We start from the raw sequence: 20,408 nt of genomic DNA, 5'->3' as shown, positions 1-20,408 counted from the left end.
GGCCACCAATTTGGATGCCTTAAAAAAGAGAGGATTAGGAAAATTCGAGGAGAGGGCTATTGATGGCTACTAGCCACTGGGACTGTGCTCTGCCTCCTCAGTCGGGGCAGCAAGGCTTCTGAATACCAGTTGCTGTGGAAGCCACAGGAGGGGAGAGGGCTGCTTGCTGGCTTCCCACTGAACCATCTGGTTGGCTACTGTGTGACCAGGATGCTGGACCAGATGGGTTCTACATGCCTGATCCAGCAGGCTCCTATTGGGTTCTTAGTCCCCACCTGATGGAGATTAGCGGCTGTGGAGTTTCCCCAACCCCAAAGCTGACTTGAGCCCCCTTTTGGGAACTGAGGCTCACTAGGAAGCCCCACTTGGGGATGCTGCCCCAGGGGATGCAGGGAGCGTGGTCAGCCCTCGCCACAATTGGCTGGCTGAACAAGAGCCATTGTTACATGCCCAGAGAGGGTGGGGTGATGGGGTTGCACAGCTCCCTCTGCTCCCCTGGGGATGGTCCAGGCACCCCAACTGGCCAGAGCCAATGTTTTTCTCTCGGCCTCCAGAGACAGACGCCCACGGCAACCACAGCAGCACCAGAGCTGACAAGCCCCTCCAGATCAGGACGTGGTGAAGGCAATCCCCTTGGCCCCACCAAGCCCCCAGAGCTGTGGGGGGCAGGGGCAGGGTCCCTAGGCAGAGCCCTCCCTGTTTCTATACTGCTCTTAAAGGTACAGTATCCCCCACAGGGGTTTCAACCTGACATCTTTCCACCTTTCACCTTTGCTCCCCCTGCCCCTGCACAAGCCCACAGTAATCTCCTTCCCTACCATAATATGTATGAATTGCTCGTCCGCAGAAAACCGTGTCCTTCATCCTGTGTTGCAGGGGTTGGGCTAAATAATAATAATAATAATAATAATAATAATAATAATAATAATAATAATTTATTTAAACCCCATCCATCTGGCTGGGTTTCCCCATTCACTCTGGGAGGCTCCCAACAGAACATTAGTAAAAAGTAAAGGGACCCCTGAACATTAGGTCCAGTCGTGGCCGACTCTGGGGTTGCAGCGCTCATCTTGCTTTACTGGCCGAGGGAGCCGGCATACAGCTACCGGGTCATGTGGCCAGCATGACTAAGCCGCTTCTGGCAAACCAGAGCAGCGCATGGAAACGCCATTTACCTTCCCGCCAGAGTGGTACCTATTTATCTACTTGCACTTGACGTGCTTTCAAACTGCTAGGTTGGCAGGAGCAGGGACCGAGCCACGGGAGCTCACCCTCTTGCGGGGATTCGAACCGCCAACCTTCTGATCGGCAAGTCCTAGGCTCTGTGGTTTAACCCACAAAGCATCAAACCTTAAAAACTTCCCTAAACGTCCCTAGATGACCCTTGGGGTCCCTTCTGATTCTACAATTCTATGGTTCCATTGTGGTGGTGGTGATGAGGAGGAGAAGGAGGATGCCCTTCGTGAGAATCGTACTTTCCAGTTCAGCACTGGACAGGTCCTCTGCCCGCAAAGAGCTTACAATCTAAAACTGCAAATTTTGTGGCACAATGGAGCCTGATGGCTTGGCAGGCAGAAAACCCCTGGCTGAATTCCCAATGGCATCTCTAGTTAAAAGCAGCTCAGGTAGCAGGTATGGGGTGTGGGGAAGCTCCCTTCTTCGAAGACCTGCAATCCCAGACCAGGTGCTTCTCGGCGGCTCTGAGTGTGAGCCTCAGACCCACACACCACCGACAGGTTTTCATGGACCATGATGAGTTAGGCAAAAGGAGCTATAGGAAGGGTCATAGCTCAGTGGCAGAATAGCCGCTTTGCATGCAGGTTCAATCCCTTCCAGCGGCACCTGCAAGTAGAGCTGGGAGAGAACCGTGGCTATAACCTTGGAGAGCCGCTGCCGGTCAGTGTAGGCAATACCGACGTAGATTGACTCACTGGTCTCACGCTGTATAGGGTAGAAGCTTCACGTGCTCTTCTGCTGCCCTCTGGTGGCCGCCTCGGGTACACCGGTCCGGCCTCTCCTGGATCGCGCCCTGCTCCGAGAAGCGCCGTCGGGGCTCCGCTCTCGGTGAAAAGGGGGAGCCCCGCCGGCGTGGGGCAGGAGAGATGGATGCCCTAAGGAGCACCACCCAGGGGTGCTGCTGCTGGCTGGTCAGCTGGCTGGCCGGTCGGCTTTCTCTATGGCCCGGCTGTTGACGTTGCACCCAGCGACTAACTTTCGTTTCCACCCAGGACAGATTTTGCAGAAATGAAAGTGAAAGAGGGCGCTGGGCAGAGACGGGAGATGGAGGTGGAGACACGCGTCTGCGAGAACTGGTAGGGGATGCAGCCCTGTCTATCATTCAATATCTGTCTGTCTGTCGAATCTCCCTCCCTGCAAACAGGCTGGCTGGGCTACAGTGGGAACCCCCCTCTCCATAAATGGGACTGGGGCGCAATCCAGGAGGGTCTCCGCCCCGCGTTAAGAAGAAACGTAGAGGGCCCGGTTGTTTTGCATGAAGGGAGCCTCTCGGATTTTGTGGCTCATGGAGAAAATAATATCTGCCGTTTTACATAAAAGGAATTGGATCAATATAATTGTTGGGTGAACTCCAGTTGTGTTGCTTGGAACCTTCCAATATTAATTCATGACGTTTGGTTTTGGTACGGAAACTTGTTCTCGTCTGTTTACTTCTACAGTAGGTATCCCTTTCTGCTTGTTTTATTTGGCATCTGTTTCTATCCTTAGTTCTGCTACAAATATATGGATATTAATTTGTATAGAATTACAGCAACAGCCAGATGCAACGTTTAGGACCAAGCTTATTTATTTGCTTAGAGCTATTAAGGAAAAACACACACACATCCGTTCCTGGTTTTAACAGAGCATTTGCAGCAGAGTGGCTTACATACAAAACAGTCCCTGCCCCTGTAGGCTTGCAGTCTAAGAAGACATAGTACACAAGGAAAAAGGGACAAGGAGGGAGGAGGGAAAACAAAACCCAACTCAGGCACCAATTCTTATATGGTTGTTCTTATGAAGACCAGGTGGCACAGTTCAAGGGTGGTGGGAGCTGGGCTTCCAGCAGTGCTGACTTGCCCCTTGTGGCCCGTGGGCTCCTCTTCTCTCGCCCAGCAAGCGGGACGTGGTGGCTGCCAACTTCTCCCTCCATGAGGCCCACTGCTTGCGCTTCCTGACCATCTGCCCCAAGTGTGAGGAGCCGGTGGTGCTGAAGGACATGGCGGAACACCTCGCTACAGCCCACGAACAGGTAGGGCATGGGGGATGAAGGCCCATAGAATAATAGAACTGAAGAGTTGGAAGGGATCCCCAGGGGTTTATCTAGTCAAACCGCCTGCGATGCAGGAATCACAACTGCCCAGGCAGCGGGTGCTCAAGTTGCAGGGCAGAGGAGCCTGCGAGGTGGGCTGGGGATCAGGGTTCACATCAGAGGAATCATGGTGGACAAACACTACCTTCCCCAGCCCTGGGTGCTTTTGTAAGGCCCTAGGAGCTGGCAAAGACAGAGAGTGAAAGCCAGGGGGCCTGGCCAGATTCTGCCCCCCAGCCTTTTGCCTCAGTACCTGGAAGGGAGCTGACTTATGGGGAAGAAAAATCAAGCCTTTGCATTGTGGTTAGGGTAGAAGTCTGCTCAAGACTGTTTATTAAGGACAAGCAATTGCGTCCCCACCAGCCAGAACTAATTCTGATCTGATCCGATATGGGGTGTTCTGTCTACGATACGGGATTCGCAAAGTTGTCACAACCTGGTTAAGGAGACATAGCAAGAAAAACAGCATTTCTGGTCAAAACCAACCCACCTGACATGTCCTGGGGTTTTGAGTGTAAAAATGGTGTCGGGGGGGGGGGGAATTTTGTCAGGGAAAACCTGGATGTATGGCAACGCGATGGAAAAGGCAGTGGAAACAGCTCAAAAAGCTTAAAATTACCTTATGAAATATGGCAACCCTATCCTCTCTCCTTTTCCCACTGTGAGGGAGATATGGCCTTAAGACAGGCTCAGGCCGAAGTCCTTGCAGAATCTGGACCCAAACATTCTGCTTCCATATTTGCCTTTCTCTGCCATCGTCCTCTTGCCCTCACCGCGGTGACATCTATGGAGCCTTGTAGATGCCCATCAGAGCAGCCCATCCAGCCTTGGGTTAGAACAAGGGGCTCTCAAAGCCGGTCTCTGGGGGTGGGGTGGGGGAGTCCCTTGTGGGTCTGTGGTAGAGCATCTTTCTGCAAGCAGAAAGTCCCTCCGCTGCTGCTGTATCATCACCACGTGGGATAATCAGTGCCCCAGAAGAGGGGCTGATCAGGCACCTTCCTCTGTTCCTTGGGGTGGATTGGGGGGTGGTTTCCCTCCTGCTGCCTTGGGGTCTTCTTGTGGCACTGCCAATGCCCTTCCTCATCTCCTCCTCCTCCTCTTCCCACTTCCAGGTCAGATGCAAGCGCTGCCACCAGGCAATGCAGCAATTCTTACTGGAGCACCATGAGGTAAGGGGGGGGGCGGATGCGGGGGCGTTTGCTGAAAGCAGGGGTCAGCAACCTTTTTCAGCCCTGGGCCGGTCCACCATCCCTCAGACCTTGTGGGGGGCCGGACTATATTTTGGAGGGGGGAAATGAACGAATTCCTATGCCCCACAAATAACCCTGAGATGCATTTTAAATAAAAGCACACATTCTACTTATGTAAAAACACGCTGATTCCCGGACTGTCCACGCCAGATTAAGAAGGCGAATGGGCCGGATCCAGCCCCTGGGACTTAGGTTGAGTCAGGAGCCTGCTTCCATCCTGACTCTGGGATAACAGCAGCCCTCGGGCTCAGTTTGGTTAGAGGGGCCTGAACAGCAACACGCCCTCCCCTCCTCGCCCACCCCAGATCCCTGGACGTGGCTGCTTTTCACCCTGACAGAGACAAAGAGTTTGGGGCTGGGGTGGTCTCTGGGGGTGCCTGACAGGGAGCAACCAACACTGGCTCCCTGAAGAGCTGATGTGGTGGAAGATGTGCTCCCAAGATTGTGTCTCCTCATTCAGACAGTGTGGCGTAGTGGTTAGAGTGTCGGGCTAGCATCTGGGAGACACCAGGGTTCGAAACCTCCCACCCCAACTTGGCCATGAAGGCTCACTGGGTGTGTGGCCTTGGGGAGCCAGTCACTCCCTCACAGGGTCGCTGTGGGGATTAAATGATGACTAGCACCTTAGAGGGTACCAATCGCCACTCCGCCATGTGAAGCTCCCTCTCAGCCTAGCCTACCTCACAGGGTGGTTGTGGGGATTAAATGAGCGGGGGGGGGAACCATGTGACCACCTAGAGCATTGCCCCCTTTCTCCAAGACGAACCTCTGTCTCTCCTCCCCCTGCAGGCTGAAGACTGCCCCGAGCGCCTGGCCCAGTGCCACTTCTGCGAGCTGGAGGTGCCCTTCCGCCAGCTGCAGAGCCACCTCAAGGCCTGCGGCAGCCGGACCACCCCGTGCTGGGATTGCGGCAAGTACATCATGTACAAAGCCCTGGAAGACCACAGCCGCACCTGCCGGGAAAACAAGGTGCTCACTGGCCCTGGTGAGTTTGCCCAAGTCCTTTTTTTAATGTGGTGAGCGGTGAAACTCTGTGGACTCGGTACAGAGAAAAGAAAGCAGTGTGTCATTCAGCTGTGGAACTCCCTGCCTCAGGAGGCAGTGATGGCCACTAATATGGGTGGCTTTAAAAGAGGACTAGACAAGTTCTCAGAGGGCTTTCGAGGGCTTACTAGCCACAAGGGCAACACTCTGCTTCCACAGTTGGAGGCAGCAATGGATACCAGTCGCTGGAATCCACAGAAGGGCAGAGGGTCGCTGTTGAGCTCAGTTTCCCATAATGGGCAATGGTTGGCCAGTGAGAGAACAGGATGCTGCTCTCGGTGGGCCACGGGCCTGATACTGCAGGGCTCCTCTGCAGCACAGTGGTTTCCCCCCACGGACCCCAATGTTGAAGTGACCCCATCTCACAGAGACAGAGGGCAATGAGTTTTTACTTCAAAGGTAGCGTTTAGATGAGCAAACAGGCAAGCTGTCTAATACAAGGCCTCAATACAAAGTCCCTCACAAGAGGGTGCAGTCCTTTAAATGCAAGAAAAACGGTTTGGTTGTTACTGGAGTCCAAAGTTGCTTGCCTGTCCTTTTATTCTCCTGGATGTCTCCTGGCAGAAACTTCTCCAGCCTCTTCCATTCCCCCAGCTGGCTCCCCCAGCAGTTAATCCTCCTGCTACCTGTCCTTGAGAAAAGGCTTCAGTTCACACTTATCTGCTCTGCCTCCCACACACTTCACTTTCTCCTCTCAGACCCGACTCTACACCTCTGTAGTCATGCAAGCGTGTTTCCCTTTTTACGGAGGCGGTTAATGAGAGTCACAAGACACAAGGCAGCGGCTCGGGAGCTGGACCTTAATTGCATTCACTGTAATCTGGTTTATTCTTTGTAAAATGCACAATTGCAATACATACACCAACACTTCTTTGGTGTCTATGGCAGGCTCTTGCCCTGCCTGTACTTTTCCATGACCCCTCCAATCTTGCATGGTGTCGATGTCTCCTAAGCCATCTCCCATTCTGGAGGCTCTGAACATGCCCCACATTAACCCCTAGGGAAGGCCAACACACTGCCCTCCAGATAAGGATGCGAGAAAGCCATTTCCGACTATGGGGAGGAGAGGGGGTTGCGGTCTAGCCCCTCCCCCCCCAAGCGCGGGGGCTGACCTTAGCCCCCGCGAGAGTTGGGGGGAATCCCTGGGCGTGCTCGCAACCCTGGCCGCCTATCGGCGGGCCAGGGGGAGGCGTGGCTTAAGGTATTTTAAGCCGGGCACGCCCAGGGTCCGCCCTCTTCACTCCCGAAAAGCTGAGAGGTTTTCCCATCCCACCCACCCTTAGACGCTTAGGCAGCCGTAGGTCGTCATGACCTTGCTATGGACTTCGGTTGGTCGCCGCAAGGGGCCTGGTAGGAATTTTTCTAAGTTGGCGATCTTCGGCCAGTTGGTTTTTTCGCCTACCTCATAGCAAACGTCACAACTTTCCCTGTATTGGCGGTTAGGCATTGGCTGGGGTTCTATTGTTATGCAAATGGATGGGGGGGAAGGAACGCCATCATCTTCCCCCAGGAAATTGGGTAGTCCGGTACAGGACTCCGAGGGGCGTTGTCTTGTCCGAAACCTAGCTAGGTAAGGGCCCCCGGCACGCCCCAAGCGGTGACACCCGTGGGATCCTAGTTGGCGTACTTCAACAGGGGCCTCCCACGGTTTGTGTTAACCCTTCCCGGACATCATGCCGGGTAGTGGATAGGAGCCAATGCCTAGGGCCAATACCTTCAATTCTCTAATCAATAAAGTTGTGGCCATTTCATGCCCATTAAACTTAAACATCGTGTCCTGTGTCTTTCTTTCTGGTGGGAGGGGTTTTGACACGCAAGAGCCTTTTATCTTTGTCGGGGAACGGCTGGTCCTGATCCCCCGGCAACTCATCTCCCTGTTTCTCCTGAAGGCTGGCACTCCTCCTGCGAGTACTCAGGTCTCTCCTTCTCTCAGACCTTAGTCTCTGCAGCTCGGGAGACTTCGGTGGGTTACTAGACCCAGGGGCCGCCTCAGTCTCCCCTGACCCAACCGGTAGTGGAGCAGCTGTAAGTGATGGCCCAGCTGGAGGCAACGAGATCATCCCCACATCTGGAGCCAGGGCAGGCTCAGGCCCCTGACTTGGCCCAGCTGGTGTTTGTTGCAGGGGAACCTGTGCAGACTGGGACTCTTCAGGATCAGGCCCCAGACTTGGTTCAGATGATGCCTGAGGCAAAGGATCCAGTGCAGACTGAGTCTCCTCTGGTTCCGAGTCGAGTCCCAGGCCATCACACTTCCCACCATTCCTCTACGCCCAACCAATCTGGGACACTGACTTGGTCCGCCTGCCGCAAGTAACCCTTTCTCTCCCTGCTACAGGGCCCAAGGCCAATCTGTGCCAGCAATGCAACACCTGGTTCCCCGACGAGAAGTACCTCCAGCACCTGGTAAGCTTCCTGGCTCCATCTCACCACCATGGGGGCTTTGACTGGGGCCCATGAGAGGAGGCAGAGATTCTACCCTCCCACCAGCAAATGGCAGTTGCCAGCCGGCTCTCCAGGACAGGTGGCCGAGTGAAGGGACTGCAGCAAGGTGGCAATTTGTGACACCTGTCAAGTCACTGGAATCTTACCAGCCAAACCCTGGAGCCCAGGGATGGGGAGATCAATGGGACACATTCCCTCTCGGGCAGCTTTCCCAGGGGGGCTGTGTGCCAGTGGTGGGTGGGGCCAGAGGCAAAAGTGGGTGGAGCAATGGATAGGGAGCTTTGTCTAGTAGTATGTAATCCAGGGGAGGGGGGGAGTCAGTGGCTTGTACGCCACACAAATGAGCCACAACCACAACACACGCACCAACAACACAGTGCAAGGGCCCATTCCAGCCACCCCAAGGCTTTGAGGGCACAGAAGAGGGCTGTGCTCTGCAGAGACCCCCAGGGGCCGGTTAAAGGGCTCAGGAGGGCCACATTCAGCCTGATATTCCTCAGCCCATTTTGCCTACTGGCTTGTGGCTCCTCCCCATGACTAAAGATCACCCTCCCTGCTAGGGTAAAGTTGGGGGGGGTGACTTGGCTCCTTCCCACCTGAAAGTCACTCAGCTTGGGGTATGGGGAGGCTGTCTGCACAGCAAAGAGGGCACCCCGACCCACCCCAAGCCTTTTGCCCCCATGTGTGGGACTCCAGCCAGCTTCTTCATTTGGGGAGGGGGGGTTGTGCGGCTCCCTGGCCCTGACACTGCCCAGCTCCAGCCTCCCTGTTTCTCCTCCGCAGAACGAGTGCAGCCCCCTCTCTCAGCTCCTGGGGGCCCTCAGCACCCGATCATCCACAGAGCCCACCTCCCCTCCGTCCGCCTCGAGCCCCCTGACCCCATCCACTCCGCCCCCCACCCCGAGCCCTGCGGCCGAGAAGGACGTCCGGCCCAAGATAAAGGAGAAGGAGCTGTCTTCCCTGGGGAGACCCTCGATGAAGCCCTCTCGGCCCAAGAAGTCCTCCAGCCGGCCGGCCTTCACCTCCACCCTGCCCCAGGCCCTGGGGGACGAGGAAGAGGCCGCCACAGCCTATGACCAACTGGCCACCTGCTCCCAGTGCAACATTCTCCTGCCCAGGCCCACCCTGCAGAAGCACGAGGTGAGGAGCGGGCGGGGAAGAGGAAGGCTTTGGCTGGGTGGAAATGGGGGGCTGGGTGGAAATGGGGTAGCTCTCCACCTGAATCCCACCCCCAGGTTCCCAAGAGGGGCACCCCCAGAGAAAGAGACCTTCCTCCAGGAGGTCTCCCCTTTTGTTGCTCCTTCTCAGGCTTGCCAGAGGCCACCAGCCCTCCCCACCTGATAAAATCATTGGAAGGGACCTGCAGGGTCATCTAGTCCAACCCTCTGCAGTACCCAATGTGGAGCTCGAACTCTCGACCCTGAATGGGAGTTGGAGTCCAGCAGTGTGTAGAGGGGGGCCGCAGAGGCTCGCCACCCCTGGCCTGAAATTTTTGACATTTGTGGGGAGGGGCTGTGCTTCCTTGCCCCCAGGGGCTCTTCCTTGACAGCAGGGGGGGGAGATTTCCTACAGAAGTTTGGCCAGTCTGGGTCATGTATCTGCCTGTATAAACCTCCTGTTCAGGGGAACAGGGGGTCTAAGGCTGCAGGGGAAGAGACCCTCACCACCGCCTCCTCTCCTCCTTCCAGAAAAAGTGTCGACGGGGAGCTTCTTTGCAGGCCCTGCGACGGAGCCCCCGGATCCTGGGGAAAGGAGGTATGTGTTTATTTTATTCACCGATCGCATTCTGTTGATATGTGCCACTCAAGGTGGCGTATGTGGCTCTCCCCCTCATTTAATGCCCACAACAGCCCTGTGAGGTAGGCTAGGCTGAGAAGCAGGGACTGGCCCAAGGTCTACTAGTGAGCTTCATGGTCAAGTGGGGTGAGGATTTGAATGCTGTTCTCTTCTAGTCCCAGCCTGATGCTCTTGCTACTCTGCCATGCCTTATTTGAGGCAGAATCCACCCTGACCCCTCTCTCCTGGTCCAGGGGGGGGTGCATGAGCAGGGGCAGAGCCTCTGGTCTCCTCCTGCTGCCGCTGCAACCCTGAGGCAAGGAGGGGACTGAAAGGATAGAATAGGAATAGAATCACAGAAGAGACGGCCAAGGGTCATCTAGCCCATGAGTAGGCAAACTAAGGCTGGGGGGACAGATCTGGCCCAACCGCCTTCTAAATCCAGCCCATGGACAGTCCAGGAATCAGCTTGCTTTTACATGAGTAGAATGTGCCCTTTTATTTAAAATGCATCTCTGGGTTATTTGTGGGGCCTGCCTGGTGTTTTTACATGAGCAGAATGTGTGCTTTTATTTAAAATGCATCTCTGGGTTATTTGTGGGGCCTGCCTGGTGTTTTTACATGAGCAGAATGTGTGCTTTTATTTAAAATGCATCTCTGGGTTATTAGTGGGGCATAGGAATTCATTCTCTCCCCCCCCCAAAAAAATATAGTCCGGCCCCCCACAAGGTCTGAGGGACAGTGGACCGCCCCCTGCTGAAAAAGTTTGCTGACCCCTGATCTAGCCCAACCATCCGACCTCTGTTGAGAAACCTCCAATGTCCACCACCTTCCACCGCTGAGCGGCCTTTACCCTCAGAAAGCTCCTCTGTCCTTTGCTGGGTTTGGGGTTTATTACACCTAGAGTGTCATCTCCAATCCCTGTTGGTGGACCTCCCCCTACAGCTATTTGAAAGCTTGCAGTGTCTTTTGGAGGGCAAGTGATTGATCCATTTCTCCCTCCAAGTGGGAGATCCTGTGCATGCTATGCCCACCCCCACCCTCAGGATGCCCTCCCAGGGACCACAGAGGATTGCAGACCCCATTTTGTGTATCTGCTGCCCTTTTAAACCCCCCTCCCCACCCAGTGGGCCCACAAGGCAGCTTCCAGGAACAAGGGGTGGTCCAATCTAGGGAGCCACCTTGGGAAGAGGCAACCTCAGCAAATGCCCTTCGCTGCTGCGGCAGACAGGAATCAGCCAACACACTTTTGGGGTGTTGTACAACCCTGTGTGTCCTACTTTGCCTTCTAGCCTGGCTATGTATGGCATAGGACATACACACACACACACACACTGCCCCACAGCCATTGCTGAAGGCCCCCAGACTCCCCTGAAAAAACAAATCCTGCCATGGAACTGAGCCTCCTTTGCTCATCTTGTCTTGCAGAGGAGTCGAAGTAGAGAGACATCCCTCTTGCAGGAAGATCCCTGGGCAGCGGCAATCACATCTCCCACCACTGAGCGTTGGGCCAGCCCAGATTTTTTTGCCTCCCTGCAGGATCAGGTTCAAAGTAAAGCGCTTTGCAACGCACAAGCCCCGCTATGCCTTATTGAGAATAAAAGAGCTACGATTCGCACCCGTGACTGAGTGCAAAGAGCCACTTTGGGATTGACTCTGGCGGAAAAGGAATCACAGAGACTCGCAGGGGTGGGGGGCAGACAAGGGTGTTGTTGAGGTGAGCCAGCTTGAAGCCCCCACAGGGAATGGGACCCGTGTCCTGCGGCATCCGTAGCCAGCCCAAAAGCAAGGAATGCGCCACCCCTCAGCTGATCAAGCCCCTATACCGGTCTTGTTTGTGGGATCAGTCTGTAGGGCTAGGCGATGCCTCTCCGCCACTAAGATGGGGAGGAAGAAGCAGCCGAGATACATTTTGGGCATGATGATATTTTAGCATATCCCAATATTTAGCTGCTTATACATCACGATTTTGAAAACCAAATATCGGCCAGTCCTACTGACCATACCCTGCCCCAGAAAAAGGGTCTGTTTCTGTGTGTTACAGTGGGGAGAGGTGGCTTACAAGGAACCCTTGGCTTCTACTTTATTGTCCCGTATAAAGTTTAAAGCGATTTGAGCCCCTTTGTGTCCATTCGGGGTTGTGTAGAGGAGTGGAGTCTGTGGAGCGCAGAGACTGCACCAGCGCTGCTTCGAGGTCAGAAGTTGTTGATGGCGATGGACTCCCTCATCTGCATGCAGAGGACCTCGTCGATGTAGATGGTGTTTGCTTTGACTTGGATCTCCTCCTCCAGAGACAGCTGGCGGCGGTTCAGGCCTTTCAGCTCGGCGTCGGCCTGGGCCAGGGTCTCCTTTAGCCTGTAAGGGATGAGCAGAGGGGAAGAGGGTCACGAGCCTCTGAGGGGGCAAGCAGACCCTCCTTGCTCCTGGCCCCACCAGAACTCTCCATCTGAGCTGGTCTTTGACCGTAATAAATTATCTATCTATCCATCTTGACACCTGTGGTTGAGTACATTTGCCCACAGGCTGATGGGAGCCTAACGCCCAAAATTCCACTTGAGAATTATGGGAAACAACCAAATTCACATGAGAACCACCTGCTGGTTCTGGCCAAAGGCCTGTCCAGCCCAGCATCCTGTTCTCACAGTGGCTAAATATCTCGTAACAGACTAGGAATCGAGATAGACTGCCACTACACCTGGAGGTCCCATAAAAAAATTAACGACCTGCTGGATCAGATGTCTCGTCCAGCATCCCATTCTCACTTGGTCAACCAGATGCCATAAAGGGAAGCCCACATTGCAGGACCTGAACGCAAGAGACCTCTCTCCCCTCCTGTGGCTTCCAGCAACTGGTACCCAGAAGCATTGTTACCTGTGACTCTGCAGGCAGAGCACAGCCATCGTGGCTAATAGCCATCAGTAGCCCCCTCGTCCCTCTGCTAATTTGTCCAATCCTCTTTTAAAGCTATCTTGGCTGGTGGCCATCACTCTGGAAGGGAGTTCCATAGTTTCAACTATGAGCTGTGTGAGAAGGTCCTTTCTTTTATCCGTGCTGGATCTTCCAACTGGAAGTCCACGAGAACATGCATATGAATTTGGTTGCTTTGCATAACTTACTCCGTTTGCCAGGAAGGCAGGTAAGGGGGTGGTGCACTGCTACCTGGCCCCTACCTCCCTCTCGCCCCACTAGAATCAGGCCCTGCTCAGTCCCTTTGAGTTCCTGGGATTCCCTGAAACATTCCCCAGGAATATCCAACCCTCCTTTCCACTTCAGGAGAGAAAGGCAGGTCGGTTCATTCCCAGGACGCACTGAATGGGCAGGTAGGTGCCAAGAGACTGACCCTGCCAGGCCTCCTGTTTGTGCCCCATAAAACAAGCAAGGGGGTTTTGTGGCTTCACAAGGTGGTCCACAAAACAGCCACGATTGCCCCATCCAGCTCCCCTTGCAGCCGGCAACCCCCCAAGTTCTGCTGAAGAGAACTTCTGGGCAGTATCTGGTTTCCAACTTAATGATTTATCATGAGCTAAACATCACTGTATACTGATATATCAATGTCTGAAATAAGGATGGAACTATGTATTGGCTGGCTTCATGGGTTTTCCCACATTGTGATTTTTGCATAGCGCGCACACACACACATCATGATTTGCAATCTATGGCCAGGTCAAAAATTATGAAAGCAATATCATGATAAGGACTTAAAACTGGACTTGGATGCAACAATAATCCAATGACAGCATACGAATCAATCTGGCCAAGCCCTCCACCTCTTCACAAATGCAGACAAACTCCACTGCAGCCAACCACTCTGCCACTCTGGGCAGCTTCCAACAGGAGATTAAAAATACATTAAAGCATCAGTCAAATGTACAAGCCTGGTACTTCAAGGCCCCCTGCTGAGGAACCACAAAGTGCATCCTTTGCAAGGCAGCACCCACCCACCCACTTCTGGCTGCTGCTGTGGAGAAAGGAGGGTGCTGCTACCCGCCAGGGAGAGCTCAGGGGTGGGCCTGGCCCTGCGGCTGTTTTACTTGCCTCTGGATGTTGTGGTTGATCTCGTGCACCTCCCTCATCAGCCGGTATTGCGCCTTGTCCCGGCAGAGCTCCACGTTGGGCCGGTGGGTCCTCGTCTCCAGGCGGGTCTGGGCCACCTTGGCCGGCCCCTCCTTGTCCAAGATGGCTTTCTTCAGGGAGTCAATGTTCTTCTCCTGAGCACTGACCTGCTCCATCACCTTCAAGCAGAAGCAGGGCGGAGTCAGCAGCAGGGCAGGAAGATCTCGGAGGACCAACTCGCCACTTCCCCTCTCTGTCTGCCCCAGTTCTAGAATCCTAGAACTGTAGAGTTGGAAGGGTTCCTCAAGGGATATCTAGTCCTGATTCCTGACAGACAGCCATTCAACCTCTATTGGAAAACCTCCAAGGAAGGAGAGCCCACCACCTTCCAAGATGCTCCACCATCTCTTAATGTTGGAAACTTCTTCCCAATGTTTAGTCGTCGCCTCCTTCCTTGTATTGTGACTCCATTGGCCTGAGTCCTCCCCCCTGGAGCAGAAGAAAGCAAACTTGCTCCATGCTCTCTATGTGATGATTCTTCATATATTTGAAGGTGGCTACTGTACCGCATCTCAGTCTCCTCTCCTCTTCTCCCTCCCCCCCCCCATTCACACAAAAGGCAGCCCATTAGGAAGCAACTGGGGTGATGTGTCTGGAGAGCAAATCTATGGTCTCTGGACCTGAAACTCTCAACACTGGTCCACACTGCAGCCAGCCTCAGAGGTGCTACAGGAATTCTTTGCCATCCCTAAAAGGTAAAGGTAAAGGGACCATTAGGTCCAGTCGTGGCCGACTCTGGGGTTGTGGCACTCAGCTCGCTTTATTGGCTGAGGGAGCCAGCGTACAGCTTTTGGGTCATGTGGCCAGCATGACTAAGCCACTTCGGGCGAACCAGAGCAGCGCACGGTCCCTATTTATCTACTTGCACTTTGACATGCTTTCAAACAGCTAGGTTGGCAGGAGCAGGGACCAAGAAACAGGAGCTCACCCCATCGAACCGCCAGCCTTCTGATTGGCAAGTCCTAGGCTCTGTGGTTTAACCCACAGCGCCACCTGGGTCCCTTTGCAATCTCTACATGGGGATTATCTTTGTGGATTGATCTTTGAAAGGAGGTCCGGTGCCTCTCAACCAAGCCCATTGCTAAAACCTGAGCATTGCAGTTTAAAAGAGTGGAAAGCTGGCTTGGGAGAGCTCAGAGCCCTGATAGGCATCAGACATGCTGCTTTCCCCAGGATTGACAGAGGTAGTTTATGTAATTTTATTCATTTGTTGCAGTTGCACACTACCCTTTTCTCCAAGGGTGGTATACATTGTTCTCCACCTCCTCCTTAAATGCCCACAACACCCCTGCAGGGCAGGTATGGCTGAGAGGCAGTGAGTGGCCCAGGGTCACCCAGTGAGCTTCATGGCTGAGCGGGGAATCTCCCCTAGTGTGACACTAACCCCAGTGCCACACAAAACCCCTAAACATGGTGATGGGGTGGAAAAGAGAAACCGTCGATTTGCCCCCTTCATTCCATCAACTCCTCCCTACCCTATGAAAAGCATTACAGTCATACCTCATGCTATGTTCTTTCAGGTTACGTCCTGCAGTGACCCGGAAGTACCGGAAAGGGTTACTTCCGGGTTTCACTGCTCGCGCATGCGCAGAAGCGCAAAATGATGTCACACGCATGCCAGAAGCGGCAAATTGCAGCCCATGTGTGCATAGACACGCAGCTGCGGGTTGCACTCATTTCATATTGTGAACAGGCCTCTGGAACGTATCCCATTCGCAACCAGAGTTACCACTGTATTCAGAACAGTGGTTTACACAACCCACAATGGAAGACAATAACACAGTAAAAGAAGAAAAACTGTAGCAACTGCACATATTAAAATGATATCATTTAATGAAAACAGATGCACTCGGTCCAGTAATGTGATGCCATCTTTTCAGGGTCTGATACTCACGGACACCTCCATTGCCCCCCTAAGGAATTCCACTGCCCCCCCCCGGGGGGTGCTACCACTCACTTAGGGAACCACCAGGCTAAGTGGTGACCAGATGGAGCTTTGGCTGCTGCCGGCCCAGTGCTTACCTTGTCCAGGTGGTCTTCCAGTTTGGCCTTGGCGCTCTTGGTCTCCTTCAGCCGGTTCCGGAAGGCGACGTTGACGGTGTTGATCTGCTTGCGCAAGTCGCTGGCCGCCTGGGAGAGGATGCTGTCAATCAGGGCCCTCAGTGCCAGGGAGTTGTTGCGCTGTTGGTCGGCCTTTTCCACATTCATGTTCGAGAAATCCTCCCATTCTTCGGGGCTCACCGAACTGCCGGGGGGAATGAGAGGGGGGGAGGGAAGTGGGGAGGGTCACTCCTAGCTGGCCTGCCCTAAATCTTCAGGAAGGGGGGAGAGATTCTGGGGGGGGGGTCCCGGTGATGCTAAAGATTATGAGAATTATAAGGTCTAAGAAAGTTAATGTTCATAAATGTACCACATACATAAATATATAAACCACATGTCTGAAACAGTACAGAAAAACAGTCCTGAAACCATTTTGACTCTCCCAAATTGACCTCAAATGTTTCTCTGCAAGGAGGAAGGAAATGGGAAAAGCCTCCCCATTGTCTCTGTGCTCACAAATCCTGCCTTAAGGGCACATTTGTGTATGAATAGGGTGAGCCTGTGACCTGAATTCAGGAACTAAGTATTAACCATCACAAAAGAATGACCAGGATGCCCAGGTAAAAGCAATCAGTGACCATTATTAGGTATCCTGGCAGACAGGTTTTCTGCTGTAGATGTATATATGATGTTTTAGGGGGGGTGGTACTGAGCTACAGGGGAGGCAATTTCTATATAAGAGCTTGCGCACCAAAGTTCTGGGTTCCTCCTCCCGCCTTCGTGGGGTGGCTGAGCACCCTGTTGCAACAGTTTAATAAAGATCAGGCTTACTAGCTGCTTTGCTTCTCAATATTCTCTGGTTGGCCTCTGTTATTTTTCTCCTACCAATAGAAAACCTACATAAGGACTCTATACGGACTCTTGGGTATCCCATAAGGGAAAAGGAGCAGGTTTTTTTTCTTACAAGACTAAATAAACAGTATTGTTTCTGAAATGTCGACAAGATTTTCTCTCTAAGGAATTGGGGCAATGAATCCATGTGGAACTCTGACGTGGCTCTGCCTCTGAAGATGGAATATCGTCCAGCTGTCTTCTGCTCAGGGTTTTCCAAAGCATAAAAGTTGGTGCCTCCTTCAAAACAGGCAAAGAGAGATTGTGTGTGTGTGTGTGTGTGTATGTGCATGTGTGCATTTCATGTGTGGGGTGCCCACGTCAGCCTCTGTCCTTGGGGAAGAAGTATGGAACAGCATCCGCCTTGCAATGGAAGGTTCAAGGGACAATCCCCATTGGCAGCATCTCCACATAGGGCTTAGAATGCCCTCAGTCTGAAACCCTGGAAAGCCAGCACTGCTGCCAGTCAGGGTAGACAACACTAACTGAATGGACTAACTGTTCTGATGCAACATAAGGCAGTTTCCTGTGTTCGTGGGTACCATACCAGTTTGTCCTTATCAAAAGAATTAATCTGATGGTGCCTGGTGTTAATCTACTCAGCAATCAACAGACACTTTGCTTATTTTGCAGGGGCCTGACCTTGCAATTTGGGAGCTGCAATTTCAGGTATTTCCTCCTGGAGGGAGACACACACATTCCCGCAGCTGGTCAGGGTGTACACACCTTTCTAGCCCTAGGGCAGCAGTGGGCAAAGAGGCTGCAGCTACATTATAATTCCACCAGATTGTGGGAAATCTTGGGGAGAAGGAAAGGCTAAGGAGAAAACCCTACACAAATCTGGAGTCCTTAAGATGTGCCTTGTATGCTTCTGTCCAGCAACTCCTGCAGCCAAGCTGGTACCAAACATTGCTCTGCTTTGAACCACATCAGCAAGGTCAAGAGGGGGTCTTGTTGTCTGGGCAGCCCAGGAGCTCCATACACACTGCCCAGCCTTGCACCCCTGAAAGGTCACTTTGCTGCTGCTAATACAGCAGTTTGACTTCACCCCCAGAGGCACACTCCATTGTCTCTCTAGACAGACGGATGCCAGCAACAACAATTGGATGGCGGGTAGAAAGAGCCTGAGGTTATGTCACCCGGTCAATACCACCTGGGCAACGGGGCAGAAAGCAGCAGAACCTTTTTTGGGAAGCCAACTCCATTGCTGCCCCAAAGAACTGCCGACCCCATCTGTTCCCACAAGCAGCAATTCTTTCGCTGCCCCACACCTCGTTGAAGTGAAGAGAGCTCCACAAGAGGTCAGCTGCCCCCGTTGTGCACCTGCCACCCTCCTCCTCAACCCACTGTGAGACTCACTTCTCCTCGACCTTCAGGACATTCTGGGCGCATCTGATGTCTGGCGTGTTGTTGTTGAGGTTGGAGCAATAGTTGTCGATGTTAAAGGCGGTGTATTTGTCCTTCAGGTCCTGCTCCAGGTTGTACTTGGCGGAGCGGTTGAGCCTGGAAGAGGAAAATCAACCATTGGGTGGGGAAGAGAATGGGGCAGAAAGGGGGCGGAAGCCCATGCCAGGCTGCAGCGGCAATCAGGTGCGGCATGGAAGTATCATCACTACTTGCTGTTATTAAATTTATTATCCGTCTTTCACCTGCAGAGTATACAACACTGAAGGAGATTGTTTCACCTGCAACCCATCCACACATCCTGGGAATAGCTGTACACACACACACACACACACACTTTTCCAGCCCTGCCCACACACTCTCCAGAATCCCCACCCTCTGCCTGCCCCCCCCCCAATGTGTCCTCCCCCATACCTGACTTGCTCAATGGCTTGCTCCAGCGTCCTCTCTAGCAGAGCGACGACTCCCTGAAGGACCTCGACTTCCTTGATCAGCTCCTGTTCCACCTCATCATGGACCAGGTCAATCCCAACACGCCTCTCCCTGGAGCAGAAAAAAAGAGGAAAGGAGAGCAATAGCAGCATCAGAAGAGTCCTGCTGGATCAGGCCAATGGCCCATCTAGTCCAGCATCCCATTCTCACAGTGCCCCCCACCCAGATATCCCAGTGGCCTGCAGTGCAGAGGGTTGGACTAGATGACCCATTGACTCCCTTCCAACTCTATGATTCCGCTTGGGAGAGGCCAGAATAATGCCCCCGATATATTCCCACGTCCTCACCGGTTCAGGAGACACTGCTGAGAGATGCAAAGCGGCTGCTTGAAATTTTCCAGTGCCTTTTCCAGCCGCGTCTTGAACGACAGCAGCACCTCCGTCTCCTTCACAAGCTGGTCGAGTTTGTCATCCAGTTGCTGCTTCCAGAACTTGATCTCTTCGAGCCTCTGCTCTGCGGGAAGAGAGGGAGCCAGGTGACGCCCAAGGGAGAAGCCCCCAGCACCAAGGCCTCTGGCGGTGGCGGGGCCTCTGGGCTCAAGTTAGAGAAAACCCGTGCTTTGTGATTGCTTCTTAAAAACACACACATAAGCAGCTAAACCTCATGGCTACAGGCGAAGGTGTGGAATCAGATTGGACTGGATCACCCTCTGGGTCTACAGGCCAGTGATTCAATACTCCTGGGCTGCGAATGGGTGGAATGAGCAGCTGTCCACTGCTGAAGACAGAATGCTAGGAATTATGGGCCTTTTGCCTGACTCAGCAGTCAGTTCAGGGTGAGTAATAATAATAATAATAATAATAATAATAATAATAATAATAATTTATTATTTATACCCCACCCATCTGGCTGAGTTTCCCCAGCCACTATGGGCAGCTTCCAAGCGAATGTTAAAAACAATACAGCATTAAATATTAAAAACTTCCCTAAACAGGGCTGCCTTCAGATGTCTTTTAAAGATAAGATAGCTGCTTATTTCCTTCACATCTGATGGGAGGGTGTTCCACAGGGCAGGCGCCACTACCGAGAAGGCCCTCTGTCTGGTTCCCTGTAACCTCACTTCTTGCAATGAGGGAACCGCCAGAAGGCCCTCGGCGCTGGATCTCGGTGTCCGGGCAGAACAATGGGGGTGGAGATAGGGACCCCCAAGAAGATTCCACCTTTTGTAGGGAGGCCCAAGGGAGGCCAGTGAACTGACCCTTCTCCCCAGCAGAAACCAAGCCTCCTCCAGCAGACGACCCCCCCCAACCTACCTATCCTCTTATTGACATCGCTTTGGGTCTTCTGTGTGGTCCTCTCGATTTCATCCACCAGGCGCTGGCTCTCGTCCAACAAGCGCTCAGAGCGGCATCTCTCAGCCTCCGCGCTGCTGTACTGGGCCTTATTGGCGATGTGCCACTCGGGGGGCAGGAACTTGGGGGGCGCTTGCAGGAGCTTGGCCATGCTCCCGTCTCAGGAAGGTCCTCCAGGGAGAGAGGGCAGTTCAGCACCTGGAGAAGGAGATTCAGACGGAGGAAGAGGAGGAGGTGAACTGGATTTTCTTCAATTAACTACACCATTTGTGGTGTTTAAGACAGCTTTACTTGGTCAGAACAACAGCAACAGCTGGGGAACCCCCCCTCCCAAAGCGGAGAACACCAGAATATAGG

The 20,408-nt window shown here is 53.4% G+C and overlaps 2 protein-coding genes across 4 annotated transcripts; one reads left to right on the top strand and one right to left on the bottom strand.

The window, feature by feature from the left end:
• Positions 1-478: 478 nt before the first annotated feature.
• XAF1 (XIAP associated factor 1) lies at positions 479-11,394 on the top strand. Of its 3 annotated transcripts, none has more exons than XM_081889999.1 (9): positions 479-719; positions 2,234-2,312; positions 3,112-3,247; positions 4,420-4,476; positions 5,347-5,542; positions 7,937-8,004; positions 8,827-9,183; positions 9,732-9,798; positions 11,248-11,394. In XM_081889999.1, the coding sequence occupies exons 2-9, from the start codon at positions 2,245-2,247 to the stop codon at positions 11,259-11,261; spliced, it is 963 nt and encodes a 320-aa protein (XP_081746125.1). In that variant the 5' UTR covers positions 479-719; positions 2,234-2,244; the 3' UTR covers positions 11,262-11,394. The 3 variants fall into 3 exon arrangements, with proteins under 3 accessions (XP_081746125.1, XP_081746124.1, XP_081746126.1); XM_081889998.1 differs by having other exon boundaries at positions 2,229-2,312; XM_081890000.1 differs by lacking the exons at positions 479-719; positions 2,234-2,312 and adding an exon at positions 2,356-2,674.
• A 483-nt stretch (positions 11,395-11,877) lies between these two features.
• On the bottom strand, positions 11,878-20,202 carry TEKT1 (tektin 1; the record flags this gene model as incomplete). The annotated part of the gene is made up of 7 exons (XM_081890091.1): positions 11,878-12,174; positions 13,855-14,051; positions 15,955-16,177; positions 18,223-18,366; positions 18,682-18,810; positions 19,047-19,212; positions 20,013-20,202. 7 exons carry the CDS (start codon positions 20,200-20,202, stop codon positions 12,015-12,017), a joined length of 1,209 nt encoding a protein of 402 aa, XP_081746217.1. The 3' UTR covers positions 11,878-12,014.
• Positions 20,203-20,408: the final 206 nt, after the last annotated feature.

This window comes from Podarcis melisellensis (assembly GCF_964234715.1).
Source record: "Podarcis melisellensis genome assembly, chromosome: 15".
In the NCBI taxonomy this organism is placed as follows: Eukaryota; Metazoa; Chordata; class Lepidosauria; order Squamata; family Lacertidae; genus Podarcis; species Podarcis melisellensis.
Note: the sequence above shows the minus strand (reverse complement) of the source record. Positions and strands in the feature narration are given on the sequence as shown.

What these genes read in the sequence shown, in the direction of transcription:
- XAF1 (XM_081889999.1), top strand. Translation starts at nt 2,245, where the DNA reads ATGAAAGTGAAAGAGGGCGCTGGGCAGAGACGGGAGATGGAGGTGGAG. An exon ending in TCGCTACAGCCCACGAACAG is followed by an intron (nt 3,248 to 4,419) that starts GTAGGGCATGGG and finishes TCCCACTTCCAG; the next exon opens with GTCAGATGCAAGCGCTGCCA. An exon ending in CCACCCTGCAGAAGCACGAG is followed by an intron (nt 9,184 to 9,731) that starts GTGAGGAGCGGG and finishes TCCTCCTTCCAG; the next exon opens with AAAAAGTGTCGACGGGGAGC.